Genomic DNA, 15,724 nt, shown 5'->3' with positions numbered 1-15,724 from the left:
GCAACTCTGACCCAAGGTAGGCAACCAGTCCTGGCAGGACATGGGTCTAGGATCTCAGTAAGAATACTTTGGACAGTTAGCTGGCCACCAGAGCCTTTTTCAGTCCAGTTCCAGCCTTTAAGAGACAACTGTTGTAGATGACAATGAAGTGGTCCTGAAGCTGTGTATGCAGGAGAAAAAGATGATCAAACATGCTCTTGATTCTCTGTGGTTGTAAGTTCCTGGTGATTCTTTGGACTACGGGTGAAGTGCGGTGACTGGCCATTGAACTTGGGGGTTCTGCAAAGTCCTCTTTGCGATGGTAGAAGGGCAGCTGTAGCAGACCTTTGGTTCTCGAGACGCAGCAGTCAGGTTGCAAATCTCCAAAGTTCCCCATTTGATCGGGAACTGCGACTGTGGGACTCGGGCGGAGTTGCTGAACAAACTTTCAAATGTTTACAAACTTTTTGCTGACCAATGCTCATTTGTGGTCGTTTTAAAGAATTTTTTTAATGTTTAAAAACATTCTTCTCTCCAGATTTTGATAATCAAGGACTCTAAAAATTCATAAAGAAATGCTGATTTTTTTAATTGGTCTTGTGTGTGTTTCTTGTTTTATTGTTTGGTGCTAGCTGGAGGCCTTTAGCCTGTGGAGTTTTTGATTACTTCTCTAAGTTGGTTAGTTTCTACAATATGCAAATCTCAAAAATACTGCAAAGGAAGTGTGGTGCACATTTCCAGCTGCACTGGTACTGCCGCAAGTGCTTGGTGGGGTTCTGAGATTGGGGGAAGAAGGCACATAATAACACTTCTGCTTAGAGCCCCGAGGGGGCATTTCACCTGAACCCCCACTGCAAGCCTGAGAGACGGAACTAGCTGAGCCCTTCTCAGATGCTGACTGAGTTCAGGCTTGTGCATTGGTCAGTAAGGTTTCTTGCAACAGCAGGTTCAAGCTTTTACATTTTAATTCCATTCACCTGATATGTATCACTCCTTACATCCTTAGTAAGATCTATCCCACCAAGCTGGTAAAAGGTCCCAGATGTGGAGAGGAAAAAGCCCCCACCCCCCTCCCTCTTTTTTTTTTTTTTTTTTCTTTAAACACTTGCCATGGGCCTGCAGGCTAGTGATGGCATACGTGGGGGTGGGGTGGGCATGGTTCCATGGATCAAGGCGGCTGCTGAGTTTCCACTCTTGGTTACATTGAGTTCCTGCCGCTTACTTACCTCTTGACAATAAGAAAAGTGGTTATTGGTTAGATGGAAACTTACACTCCATGTGGACCTGTGGGTCAAGGATGTCCTGGAGTGGGTGGTGGCCGATGAGCAGCATATCTCACAGTCTAGGTTTTCAAAAAAAAAGTTAAGGATTATATTTCAACCTGGGTGAACGTTTTGGAACATTTTCAGGACTATGGGGGCAGTGAATCTGGTTCAGATGCACACACTGGCTCTGAGGAAGCGAATGGTGTCTACATTTTAAACGCTGGTGTGAAGTGATTTGGACTCTACAAGTTGTAATGCATGAGCTGGGTTACATGAGACTTCCGCCCTGTCACGCATTATTGCAATGTCTGTATCTATCTCAGTGGTAATATGTGTGGTGGTGCTGTGGTTGTACATTGTGAGTGGCATGTCTGTTTGGGGTCCATGTTTCTTTGCATCCTTTATGCTCCTTTTCTAATCCACTACAATGATGTAAAACTCAGAAATAAAGGTATTTACATTTTTTTTTTTTAAATGGTCAACTACAAATATGCTTTCCTCGTTATGCCCTCTTTTCAATACTAATAATGAAACTCTTGCTCACGTCGTGTTTGCCTGTGCATGCAGCCTATTCACGACCAAGGCTTACCTGGATCAAACCAGTATGCACTCAGATGGTTACATTGAATCCTGCACTAGGTCTTCGAAATCAGAAGAACACACCCTGGACCATTCTACGGTTATGCAGTAGACAAATTTCTAGGAAGGATGTGATCTGTAAGGCAGAAAGCCATGTTGACCAAAATGCAAAGTCAGTTGTTCAAGCATAAATGTATCATATCTAACGAAAGAACCAATACTACTAAAGTGCAACCCTGGCACGGACCAAACACTCTGGTGGACACTCCTTACTGTTTACATAGTGGACCCGAAAATAGGTGTTCGATGGCATCTGTCGCTGTAGATACACATGTTGTGCATAGCCCGCCATCTGGTGTTGGGTCGGAGTGTTACAAGTTGTTTTTCTTCGAAGAAGTCTTTCGAGTCATGGGACCGAGGGACTCCTCCTCTTTGTCTCCATTGCGCATGGGCGTCGACTCCATCTTCGATTGTTTTCTTTCCGCCATCGGGTTCGGACGTGTTTCTTTCGCTCCGGGTTTCGGAACGGAAAGTTAGATCAAAATTCGGAAAATTACGTCGGTATTGTTGCGTTCGGAATCGGGATAGATAGAATCGACGCCAAATCGTTAAGATCGCCGTTGCCCTTCGGGGTAATTTTCGATCCCGCGTCGGGGCCTGGTCGGCCCGACCGCGTGTGACATCGACGCCGATGGAACGGACCCCGTTCCGATTCTGTCCTAAATGCCACAACAAATACCCATATACGGACCAACATTCGGTCTGTAACCTGTGCCTGTCGCCCGAGCACAGGGAAGAAGATTGCGAGGCCTGTCGTGCGTTCCGGTCCCGAAAAACACTCCGTGACCGACGAGCCAGAAGACTGCAGATGGCGTCCACGCCGACGGGACACCGAGAGTTCGAAGAACAAGAAGAAACCTTCTCGATCCATGAATCGGACTCGGACGAATTCGTCGACCATGAAACAGTGAGTAAGACGTCGAAAATAGCACACAAGAAAGCTGATAAGGCCCAGGGAAAGCCACTGCCATCAGGCCATGGCTCAACCCATAAAAGCGGTGACCGAACATCGGCACCGAAAAAGGCCGAAATAGTGCCGAGATCGTCCGACTCTGGTCGAGACGCAGGTACCCAGCCATCTCGGGACCGAGATAGTGCTGCAGACAAAGATCGTCGCCGAGATAGCGGTGCCGAAGCTGCTCGACGCAGAGACAGCGGCACCGAGGAGGATCGACGCCGAGAGGGTTCGGCTCCGAAAAAAAGGAAAGTGGCCTCGGAGCCGAAAAAGAGCGCGGACATAGTTTCGGTGCCAAAACGACCCGCAACTGAACCAACTACCGGTTCCTATTCAGAGGAGCAATCACTGTCCTCTCGGATGAGAAAGCATACATTCGGGGAGGAGTTACAATCCACCGAGGTGGACCACACTCAAAGACGGATTTTTATTCAGAGTGGAACAGGGAAGATAAGCACCCTTCCCCCCCATTAAGAGAAAAAGGAGACTCGAGTTCCAACAAGAACAAGCACCACAAACAAAACTGGTGAAAAAGATAACTCCGCCACCCTCTCCTCCACCTGCAACGCACTTTTCACCGGCACAGACTCCGTCGCATTCCCCGGCTCACACTACCATGAGCCAAGATGACCAGGACCAGGACGCTTGGGACTTATACGACGCACCTGTGTCAGACAACAGTCCAGAAGCGTATCCTGCAAAGCCCTCACCACCAGAGGACAGCACAGTATACTCACAAGTGGTGGCTAGGGCAGCAGAGTTCCACAACGTGTCCCTGCACTCCGAACCTGTCGAGGATGACTTCCTGTTCAACACCCTCTCCTCTACCCATAGCTCCTACCAAAGCCTACCTATGCTCCCAGGAATGCTTAGGCACGCAAAGGAAATCTTCAAAGAGCCTGTCAAGAGTAGAGCAATTACACCAAGGGTGGAAAAGAAATATAAAGCACCTCCAACAGACCCTGTCTTCATCACCTCACAACTGCCACCAGATTCGGTCGTAGTAGGAGCAGCTCGCAAGAGAGCCAATTCTCACACATCGGGCGATGCACCACCCCCAGATAAAGAGAGCCGCAAGTTCGATGCAGGTGGGAAGAGGGTCGCAGTACAAGCTGCAAACCAGTGGCGCATCGCAAACTCTCAGGCGCTCCTAGCGCACTATGACAGAGCCCACTGGGACGAGATGCAACACCTCATCGAGCATCTACCCAAAGATCTACAAAAGAGGGCAAAACAGGTGGTTGAGGAGGGGCAAAACATATCTAATAACCAGATACGCTCCTCTATGGATGCAGCGGACACAGCTGCAAGAACAGTTAACACAGCAGTAACTATAAGAAGACACGCATGGCTACGGACATCTGGTTTTAAACCACAAATACAGCAGGCAGTGCTCAATATGCCATTCAATGAGAAACAATTGTTCGGACCTGAAGTGGACACGGCAATTGAGAAGCTGAAAAAGGACACGGACACTGCAAAAGCCATGGGCGCACTCTACTCCCCGCAGAGCAGAGGCACTTTCAGCACCTTCCGCAAAACAACCTTTAGAGGGGGGTTTCGGGGTCAGAGCACACAGGCCAGCACCTCACATTCAACACCGTCCACCTACCAGGGACAGTACCAAAGGAGAGGCTTCCGGGGCCAATTCAGAGGAGGACAATTCCCTAGAAACAGAGGGAAATTTCAAAGCCCCAAAACACCTACAACCAAACAGTGACTCACACGTCACTCATCCCCTCCACACAACACCAGTGGGGGGAAGAATACGTCAGTATTACCAAGCGTGGGAGGAAATAACAACAGACACTTGGGTCTTAGCAATTGTCCAACATGGTTATTGCATAGAATTTCTACAAATCCCTCCAAACAAACCACCAAAAACGCAGAATATATCAAAACAACATTCAGACCTCCTAAAAATAGAAGTCCAAGCATTACTGCAAAAGAACGCAATAGAACTAGTACCAAAAACTCAAAGGAATACAGGGGTTTACTCACTGTACTTTCTAATACCAAAAAAGGACAAGACACTGAGACCAATCCTAGACCTCAGAACACTAAACACCTACATCAAATCAGAACACTTTCACATGGTCACACTACAAGAGGTGTTACCATTGCTAAAGCAACAGGACTACATGACAACCTTAGATCTCAAAGATGCGTATTTCCACATACCAATACATCCGTCGCACAGGAAATACCTAAGGTTTGTATTCAACGGAATACATTACCAATTCAAAGTATTGCCGTTTGGTTTAACAACCGCACCAAGAGTCTTTACAAAATGTCTAGCAGTAGTGGCTGCACACATAAGAAGGCAGCAGATACACGTATTCCCGTATCTGGACGACTGGCTAATCAAGATCAACTCACTGACAGGGTGCTCACACCACACAAATCAGGTCATACAAAACCTCTACAAACTCGGTTTCACCATCAACTATGCAAAATCACACATTCTGCCGTGCAAGGTACAACAATACCTAGGAGCCACAATAGACACAACAAAAGGATTAGCCACTCCAAGTCCACAAAGAATTCAAAATTTCAACAAGATCATACAACGCATGTATCCAACACAAAGAATACAAGCAAAAATGATATTACAACTCCTAGGCATGATGTCCTCATGCATAGCCATTGTCCCGAACGCAAGACTGCACATGAGGCCCTTACAACAGTGCCTAGCATCACAATGGTCACAAGCACAGGGTCACCTTCTAGATCTGGTGTTGATAGACCGCCAAACATACCTCTCGCTTCTATGGTGGAACAATATAAATTTAAACAAAGGGCGGCCTTTCCAAGACCCAGTGCCACAATACATCATAACAACAGATGCTTCCATGACAGGGTGGGGAGCACACCTCGATCATCACAGCATACAAGGACAATGGGACGTACATCAAACAAAACTGCATATAAATCACCTAGAACTGCTAGCAGTTTTTCAAGCACTAAAAGTATTCCAACCAATCATAACTCACAAATACATTCTTGTCAAAACAGACAACATGACAACAATGTATTATCTAAACAAACAAGGGGGGACACACTCAACGCAGCTGTGCCTTCTAGCACAAAAGATATGGCGATGGGCAATTCACAACCACATTCGCCTAATAGCACAGTTTATTCCAGGGATCCAGAATCAACTTGCAGACAATCTCTCTCGAGATCACCAACAGGTCCACGAATGGGAAATTCACCCCCAAATTCTAAACACTTACTTCAAACTCTGGGGAACACCTCAAATAGACTTATTTGCAACAAAGGAGAACGCAAAATGCCAAAACTTCGCATCCAGATACCCACACAGGCAGTCCCAAGGCAATGACCTATGGATGAACTGGTCAGGGATATTTGCATACGCTTTTCCCCCTCTCCCTCTCCTTCCATATCTAGTAAACAAATTGAGTCAAAACAAACTCATACTGATAGCACCAACATGGGCAAGGCAACCCTGGTACACAACACTGCTAGACCTATCAGTAGTACCCCACATCAAATTGCCCAACAGGGCAGATCTGTTAACACAACACAAACAACAGATCAGGCATCCAGATCCAGCATCGCTGAATCTAGCAATCTGGCTCCTGAAATCCTAGAATTCGGACACTTAGACCTTCCCCAAGAATGTATGGAAGTCATAAAGCAAGCAAGAAGACCATCCACTAGGCACTGCTATGCAAGCAAATGGAAAAGATTTGTTTGCTACTGCCATCATAATCAAATCCAACCATTACACGCATCTCCAAAGGATGTAGTGGGTTACTTGCTACACTTACAAAAATCAAACCTAGCTTTCTCTTCCATTAAAATACACCTTGCGGCAATATCTGCATACCTGCAGATTACCTATTCAACTTCACTATTCAGGATACCGGTCATTAAAGCATTTATAGAAGGCCTTAAAAGAATTATACCACCAAGGATACCACCCGTTCCTTCATGGAACCTCAATGTTGTCTTAACAAGACTCATGGGTCCACCTTTTGAACCCATGCACTCTTGCGAAATACAATTCCTAACCTGGAAAGTTGCATTTCTCATCGCCATCACATCTCTACGGAGAGTAAGCGAAATTCAAGCGTTTACAATACAAGAACCTTTTATCCAACTACACAAAAATAAGGTAGTCCTAAGGACCAATCCTAAATTTTTACCAAAAGTTATTTCTCCGTTCCACCTAAATCAAACTGTAGAACTACCAGTGTTCTTCCCACAGCCAGATTCCGTAGCTGAGAGGGCACTACATACATTAGATGTCAAAAGAGCACTAATGTACTACATTGACAGAACAAAAAAACATCAGAAAGACTAAACAGCTATTTATTGCATTCCGAAAACCTCATGCAGGAAACCCAATATCAAAACAAGGTATAGCCAGATGGATAGTTAAGTGCATCCAAATCTGCTACCTTAAAGCAAAAAGACAGCTGCCCATTACACCAAGGGCACACTCAACCAGAAAGAAAGGCGCTACCATGGCCTTTCTAGGAAATATTCCAATGCACGAAATATGTAAGGCAGCCACATGGTCTACGCCTCACACGTTCACCAAGCACTACTGTGTAGACGTGCTATCCGCACTGCAAGCCACAGTAGGTCAAGCCGTGTTAAGAACCTTATTTCAAACTACTTCCACTCCTACAGGCTGAACCACCGCTTTTGGGGAGATAACTGCTTACTAGTCTATGCACAACATGTGTATCTACAGCGACAGATGCCATCGAACTGAAAATGTCACTTACCAGTGTACATCTGTTAGTGGCATCAGTCGCTGAAGATTCACATGTGCCCACCCACCTCCCCGGGAGCCTGTAGCCGTTCGGAAGTTGGCTTACACTTTGTACATTTGTAAATATATTATTTAAACCTTAAATAGGTACATACTTATTCACTCCATTGCATGGGCACTATTACTACAACACAACTCCTACCTCACCCTCTGCGGGGAAAACAATCGAAGATGGAGTCGACGCCCATGCGCAATGGAGACAAAGAGGAGGAGTCCCTCGGTCCCGTGACTCGAAAGACTTCTTCGAAGAAAAACAACTTGTAACACTCCGACCCAACACCAGATGGCGGGCTATGCACAACATGTGAATCTTCAGCGACTGATGCCACGAACAGATGTACACTGGTAAGTGACATTTTCATTTTGATTAATGATCAGAATTAGTTAACCCCGAGAGTCCGCCCACCATAGGAGATCCTATGGGCTATAGATGAAATATAAGTATTGTCAGAATGATTGCTAGTTCCAACTAGTGTTCGTTCCCTTGAAAGATCCTGGCTGGGATTGACTAGTACCTTAATTATAATCTTTTTATATTTATGCTTGTCATACTTGATTGTACTACGTTCAAGATTTTAACACTGGATTTCAGTACTTTATTATGGTATGCATATCCTAGAATAATGATAATGAATAGAGACCACTGTATCATTGCACTCTGCACTTTAAACATGGACTGCCACACTGCACTTAATGTTGTACGCAAGGGATACATTGCCAATACCCTTTATGTCACCTGGAATGTGAACATTTCTTTCCTTTGATCATGTCATTTAACCGGTGGGACCTGCACTTTACTAATCAGCTTTGAATGGTGAATAAAGAAAGAGTAAGACATGCATTTACTCTAAGATTTTGATGCATTGTTTCGTCAACTGTTCTCCTGCACTTCGAATGGAAAACCTTTTAATTAGTTGACTGAGCTTTTTGAGATCATGGTCCATGCATTTTGCAGGTTATGTGTAATATTGTGATAACGCTTATTTTTATTCTGTTGTATCTTGGTTTTAACTTTAAACGCAGGCTTGCTGAATACAGTTTAATGCAATAGGTCTATTACCTGCCTCTGGCCCTCGTCTATGGAACCCACAGCGTGCTTGGAACAGTGATGTCCCCACTCTTGGAACACTCGTGCATCGGGGATCTGGACAGAACTTGGCATGAAAGCCAGAGTCCAACACTTTCAGCAAGCATGTTTCCTGGCATTGCTTACTTTGTAAAGTAATCCATGCCAGCCCGAAGGTTTTGCCTCTTGAATCCACCATCAGAACGTCCTTTACTCTTTATCTCACTCTTGCAGGTTCCTGCTTTCTTTCTATGTCACCTTTTTCTCCGTCTTTGTTTTCCTTCTTTCTCCCTTGTATGATTTTCACTTTCTTGATCTATGTCAGTCTGAGAAGAAATATGTGCTGGTTCCTGCAGATGAGTACCTGTGGGCCCCACCTGCAACAAAAGGCCCGGTTTAAGCACTATCAAATCTGGTACAGGGTCTTTGCTTTGAGGGTACCTCCTTAGATGTTCCTGTATCTTACAATAGACCCACTCCTTGCCAGAGATACCTCTTTCAGTGTGATGTCAGCAGGGCTTTGCACAGGATCTCTGTGGCCTGCTAGATCCTCCTCCGGTTGTTGTTCCTAAGAATGCTTCCACCACTGAACTGGTGCAGAAAGAATGAGAAAATTAAGAGGTGGCATTTGCTAAGTAGGAGGTATAGAGATTTTGAAAGCCTTTTAGCTATGCATACTAGGTCAGTTGCTCTATTACGGTATATCTCAAATGAGCAATATAAATGAGATAAGGAACAGGGAAATGGAATGGATTTTCCAGTGATCAAGATCTCAGAGGAAAAAAGGTATTGGAGAGTCTTAGGGGTGTACCTGTGTGGGTGGCTGCACATTACAGGAATTGATGGAAGACTGATAATTTAGAAAGTGTTTGAGAACTGTATTATGATGAGCAATAAGAATATTGTTCGTGTTGATGAAAAATAGACATGGGGCACCAGGGTCCAAGCATGGGTTCTGACACGTAAATTGTTGTGGTCCAGACCTGAGCATGATGTCGTAGTTTAGACCCTTCGTGTACATGAAGCAACAGGAGTATCTTGTCAACCTTACTGATTTTTGTATTCCCCATGAGTTGGCTCCCGCCCCCTTTTTCTTGTTTTGCTTACGTTCATTTTGTTTGCTACTGCATTATACCCCTTTGTTTTAAACTGAATCTTGTGATTGCCACCAATGTTACAGACAGGCTATATGCAGGTCTGGGAAAATAAGTAGTGTATTGTTGTGAATAAAATATATCTCCCCACTCTCGGTTTTCTCTTGCTTGTCTTAACTGCTCACCTGCTTGTTTTCCCCACACCAGGATTTTCTATACCAGACTTCTCCAGCGAGTTACTTGCAAGCTACTGGTAACTTTCCAGCTTCCCGTAAGAGCAGCCCAGCCTACTAAATTAGATTTTGCTTGACTGAATTAATATATGTGTACCAAAATTGAAAGACGTGCATTTTTAGAACTTATAAGCTGATATTTGGAGAAAGATTTAGAGCTGATATTTGCCTGAAAAGACATGGTGTACTGGAGAGACTTATTACTAATATTACTACCTTGGTGTCAGTTAAATTGCAGCTGTGGCTGATATAGTAGAGGAATTACACATTGACTTTTTTTTTTTATTTTTTATTTTTACATTACTACTGCCAGCTTTGCCTGATGTGCTGAGGCGATTTCTTCTGGTAATCTTGGATAGGGTGGCCACTAAAATAATTGGGCTGTTGTGGTCACTTTTACAACACTAATAATATCAGTAACTCGGACTGATTCTCATTAAACATGAGTAGCTCATATTACAGAAGAGGTTGGAGACCCATGTGCTATACTTATCTAAATGCAAAATTGTCACGCCCTCTTGACTTAGTTAGCAGCCACCTTTTCGTTGAGGTTTTGCTGACTTTGATGTTGCCTCCTACAGATCTTGTTTCTTCAGAGGGAGACACGTTGTTTAACCCCCAATACACAAAAGTAGAATGTAATGTTATCACCCATTATGTTTCTGAGAGGAGAACTGGGCTAACGGTAGCAAAGGGAGGAAGCTGCAGGTTGCTCTTATCTATTACCAACTATTAGGGGGTGTCTGGTCCAGCTATCAGTTTAACATACTGGGCACGCAGTGGGCCTTCGCAAGTGCTGGTAGTCATTTTAGGCCAAGTATTATTGGGTGTCTGCTAAACAGGCTGCATCTTTTGGGGGTACTATTAAGTGGGGAATAACCATATTATTTCCTGGTAACTATCATTTTGACATTTATTCCCAGAAGCTTTTCTGCTTTCCCAGGCCCTACAGACATCCAGTGTGCTAATGTTGTTCCTTTATTTGTTCCACCCAACTTCCATATGAGGCAAAATGTTAACCGCTCTAAATGCTGCAACTCGACAGAGTAGTCAGAAGGTGGTGTTAAACCATGGGCAATTCTGGTTTCTGCCTATTCCATCAGGATCACGTACTAATACCCTCCTGGCTGACAGCACAGGTTAGTCTTTAAAACCCAATAAAACTATTTCAGATTGACACTAGATGATAGTCGGGCAATATATGTGAATGTTTAACAGTTGATAGGCAAAAAAGCGACAGGTTATTAGCCTTTTAGCTGTATGTCTGCTAGATTGCACTGCTAATTAGCCGGACCGTCTGTATTTTTTTGATTGGAAATATGAATAATGTGATAGGTGTCTTCGAAATAGTAGTGTAAGCATGGGATTTTGTTAATTTTCAGAGGACTGCTTACCTTTATGTGGTTTCCATGTTGTGGTACAGAGAATCAACTGCCGTTCCTGAATTAAAGTGTTGTTTCCCTAATTGTGAGCCTTAATTTCCACAGATTCCTGTCACCGGTTCATATTGGGAACTCTTCATCATTTCTTCCATCTGAGGTTGGAAATGAAAGTACAAAACAGGAATCTATGGTAATGTATAGATCTTTAAATTCTGTGACCTTTGGAGTGAGCCAGTGTAAATGGTAACCTCTATCGATGACAGCAAATAGTCTCCTGCCCACTTTTACTCAGACTTAAAAGTAATTTTCGATGGCATCTGTCGCTGTAGATACGCATGTTTTGCAATAGCTCGCCATCTGGTGTTGGGCCGGAGTGTTACAAGTTGTTTTTCTTCGAAGAAGTCTTTCGAGTCACGGGACCGAGTGACTCCTCCTTTTGTCTCCATTGCGCATGGGCGTCGACTCCATCTTCGATTGTTTTTTTTCCGCCATCGGGTTCGGACGTGTTCCTGTCGCTCCGAGTTTCGGAACGGAAAATTAGCTAATTTCGGAAGATTTTCGTCGGTATTGTTGCGTTCGGGATCGGCGTACTTAGATTCAACACCGCATCAAAGATCGAAGAGCTCCGGTGCCCTTCGGGGTAGTTTTTCGATCCCCCGTCGGGGCCTGGTCGGCCCGACCGCGTGCTGAAGAACGCCGATGGAACGGACCCCGTTCCGTTTCTGCCCCAAATGCCACAATAAATACCCCTATACAGACCAACACTTGGTCTGTAACCTGTGCCTGTCACCTGAGCACAGTGAAGACACCTGTGAGGCCTGTCGTGCGTTCCGGTCCCGAAAGACACTCCGAGACCGTCGAGCCAGAAGACTTCAGATGGCGTCCGCGCCGACAGCCCACCGAGAGTTCGAGGAGCAGGAAGAGGAAGGTACCTTCTCGATCCAAGAATCGGACTCCGAAGGATTCGACGATACACAAACCGTGAATAAGACGTCGAAAACCACACAGAGGAAAATTTACAAGGCCCAGGGGACGCCACTGCCATCAGGCCATGGCTCCACCCATAAATTCGGTGACCGACCGTCGGCACCGAAAAAGGCCCAAACAGTGCCGAGATCGTCCGACTCCGGTCGAGACACTGGCACGCAACCTTCTCGGGACCGAGAAAGTGCTGGAGACAAGCCTCGACACCGAGATGCCGGTGTGGACACGGCTCGACGCCGAGACAGCGGCACCGAAGAAGATCGACGCCGAGAGGTGTCGGCCTCGAAAAAGAAAAAAGTCACCTCGGAGCCGAAAAAACGCGCAGACAAGGTTTCGGTGCCGAAACAAACTGCAAGCGACCCAGCTTCAGGCTCTTATACAGAAGAGCACTCGCTAACCTCCCAAATGCAAAAGCATAGGTTTGAGGAAGAGCTACAATCAACTGATGTGGACCATACGCAAAAGCGTATCTTCATACAGCAGGGGACAGGAAAAATAAGCACCCTTCCCCCCATTAGAAGAAAGAGAAGGTCTGGAGTTCCAAACTGAACAGACACCACAACCAAAAGTGGTGAAAAGAGTTACCCCACCACCCTCTCCCTCCGCCCGTGCTTAACGTCTCACCAGCACGAACTCCATCACACTCCCCAGCTCACACCACCATAAGCCAGGGTGACCAAGATCAAGATGCATGGGACCTATACGACGCCCCAGTGTCAGATAACAGTCCGGAGGCATACCCTACGAAGCCATCTCCACCAGAAGACAGCACCGCGTATTCTCAAGTGGTGGCTAGAGCAGCACAATTTCACAACGTAAGCCTCCACTCAGAACAGGTCGAGGATGATTTTTTATTCAACACACTCTCCTCCACCCACAGCTCATACCAAAGCCTGCCTATGCTCCCTGGTATGCTCCGGCACGCAAAAGAAATCTTTAAGGAGCCGGTCAAAAGTAGGGCAATCACACCAAGGGTGGAAAAAAAGTATAAGGCGCCTCCTACAGACCCGGTTTTCATCACTACACAGCTGCCACCAGACTCTGTCGTTGTAGGAGCAGCTAGGAAAAGGGCCAACTCTCACACATCTGGAGATGCACCACCCCCAGATAAAGAAAGCCGCAAGTTCGATGCAGCTGGTAAGAGTCGCAGCACAAGCTGCAAACCAGTGGCGCATCGCGAACTCCCAGGCACTACTTGCGCGCTATGACAGAGCCCACTGGGACGAGATGCAACATCTCATTGAACATCTGCCCAAGGACTTACAAAATAGGGCAAAACAAGTGGCTGAGGAGGGACAGACCATTTCCAACAACCAGATCCGCTCCTCCATGGACGCTGCAGATACAGCTGCACGGACAATTAATACATCTGTAACTATCAGAAGGCATGCATGGCTCCGAACGTCTGGATTTAAACCAGAGATTCAACAAGCAGTTCTCAATATGCCTTTTAATGAAAAAGAACTGTTCGGTCCAGAAGTGGACACAGCGATTGAGAAACTCAAAAAAGATACGGACACTGCCAAAGCCATGGGCGCACTCTACTCCCCGCAGAGCAGAGGGAATTACAGCACATTCCGTAAAACACCCTTTCGAGGGGGGTTTCGGGGTCAGAGCACACAAGCCAGCACCTCACAAGCAACACCGTCCAGTTACCAGGGACAGTATAGAGGAGGTTTTCGGGGACAATATAGAGGAGGGCAATTCCCTAGAAATAGAGGAAGATTTCAGAGCCCCAAAACCCCTACTACTAAACAGTGACTCACATGTCACTCACCCCCTCCACACAACACCAGTGGGGGGAAGAATAAGTCATTATTACAAAGCATGGGAGGAAATCACTACAGACACTTGGGTTCTAGCAATTATCCAACATGGTTATTGCATAGAATTTCTACAATTCCCTCCAAACATACCACCAAAAGCACAACATTTGACAACACACCATTCCAATCTCCTGGAGATAGAAGTGCAGGCACTATTGCAAAAGAATGCAATCGAATTAGTGCCAAACACACAAATAAACACAGGAGTTTACTCACTGTACTTTCTGATACCAAAGAAGGACAAAACGCTGAGACCAATCCTAGACCTCAGAGTAGTGAACACTTTCATCAAATCAGACCACTTTCACATGGTCACACTACAAGAAGTATTGCCATTGCTAAAACTACACGACTACATGGCAACTTTAGACCTTAAGGATGCTTATTTCCATATACCAATACACCCATCGCACAGGAAATACCTAAGGTTTGTATTCAAGGGAATACATTACCAATTCAAGGTACTGCCTTTCGGATTAACTACCGCACCAAGAGTCTTTACCAAGTGTCTAGCGGTAGTCGCTGCACACATAAGAAGGCAGCAAATACATGTGTTCCCATATCTAGACGACTGGCTAATCAAGGCCCATTCGTTAATACAGTGCTCAAATCACACAAATCATATCATACAAACCCTCTTCAAACTAGGGTTCACCGTCAATTTCACAAAATCCTGCCGCGCAAGGTACAACAATACCTAGGAGCCATAATACACACATCAAAAGGAGTAGCCACTCCAAGTCCACAAAGAATTCGAAATTTCAACACCATCATACAACGCATGTATCCAACACAAACAATACACGCAAAGATGGTACTACAACTCCTAGGCATGATGTCTTCATGCATAGCCATTGTCCCAAACGCAAGACTGCACATGAGGCCCTTACAACAGTGCCTAGCATCACAATGGTCACAAGCACAGGGTCACCTTCTAGATCTGGTGTTAATAGACCGCCAAACTTACCTCTCGCTTCTGTGGTGGAACAACATAAATTTAAACAAAGGGCGGCCTTTCCAAGACCCAGTGCCACAATACGTAATAACAACAGATGCTTCCATGACAGGGTGGGGAGCACACCTCGATCAACACAGCATACAAGGACAATGGAACGTACATCAAACAAAACTGCATATAAATCACCTAGAACTTCTAGCAGTTTTTCAAGCACTAAAAGCTTTCCAACCAATCATAGTTCACAAATACATTCTCGTCAAAACAGACAACATGACAACAATGTATTATCTAAACAAGGAAGGGGGGACGCACTCCACGCAGTTAAGCCTGCTAGCACAAAAGATTTGGCGTTGGGCAATTCACAACCAAATTCGCCTAATAGCACAATTTATACCAGGTATCCAAAATCAACTCGCAGACAATCTCTCTCGAGATCACCAACAGGTCCACGAATGGGAAATTCACCCCCAAATCCTGAACACTTATTTCAAACTCTGGGGAACACCTCAGATAGACTTGTTTGCGACAAGGGAGAA

General features: G+C 45.3%; 1 protein-coding gene across 1 annotated transcript in view; it reads left to right on the top strand.

Annotated features, from left to right (window-relative positions):
- RNF168 (ring finger protein 168) overlaps positions 1–15,724 on the top strand; it is a 160,503-nt gene that overhangs the window by 113,658 nt on the left and 31,121 nt on the right. The window contains exon 6 of the mRNA XM_069213617.1: positions 11,526–11,610. Coding sequence (XP_069069718.1) covers positions 11,526–11,610 — 85 coding nt within the window. The remainder of the gene's footprint in view (positions 1–11,525; positions 11,611–15,724) is intronic.

The sequence above is a fragment of the Pleurodeles waltl genome, chromosome 11 (assembly GCF_031143425.1).
Source record: "Pleurodeles waltl isolate 20211129_DDA chromosome 11, aPleWal1.hap1.20221129, whole genome shotgun sequence".
In the NCBI taxonomy this organism is placed as follows: domain Eukaryota; kingdom Metazoa; phylum Chordata; class Amphibia; order Caudata; family Salamandridae; genus Pleurodeles; species Pleurodeles waltl.
Note: the sequence above shows the minus strand (reverse complement) of the source record. Positions and strands in the feature narration are given on the sequence as shown.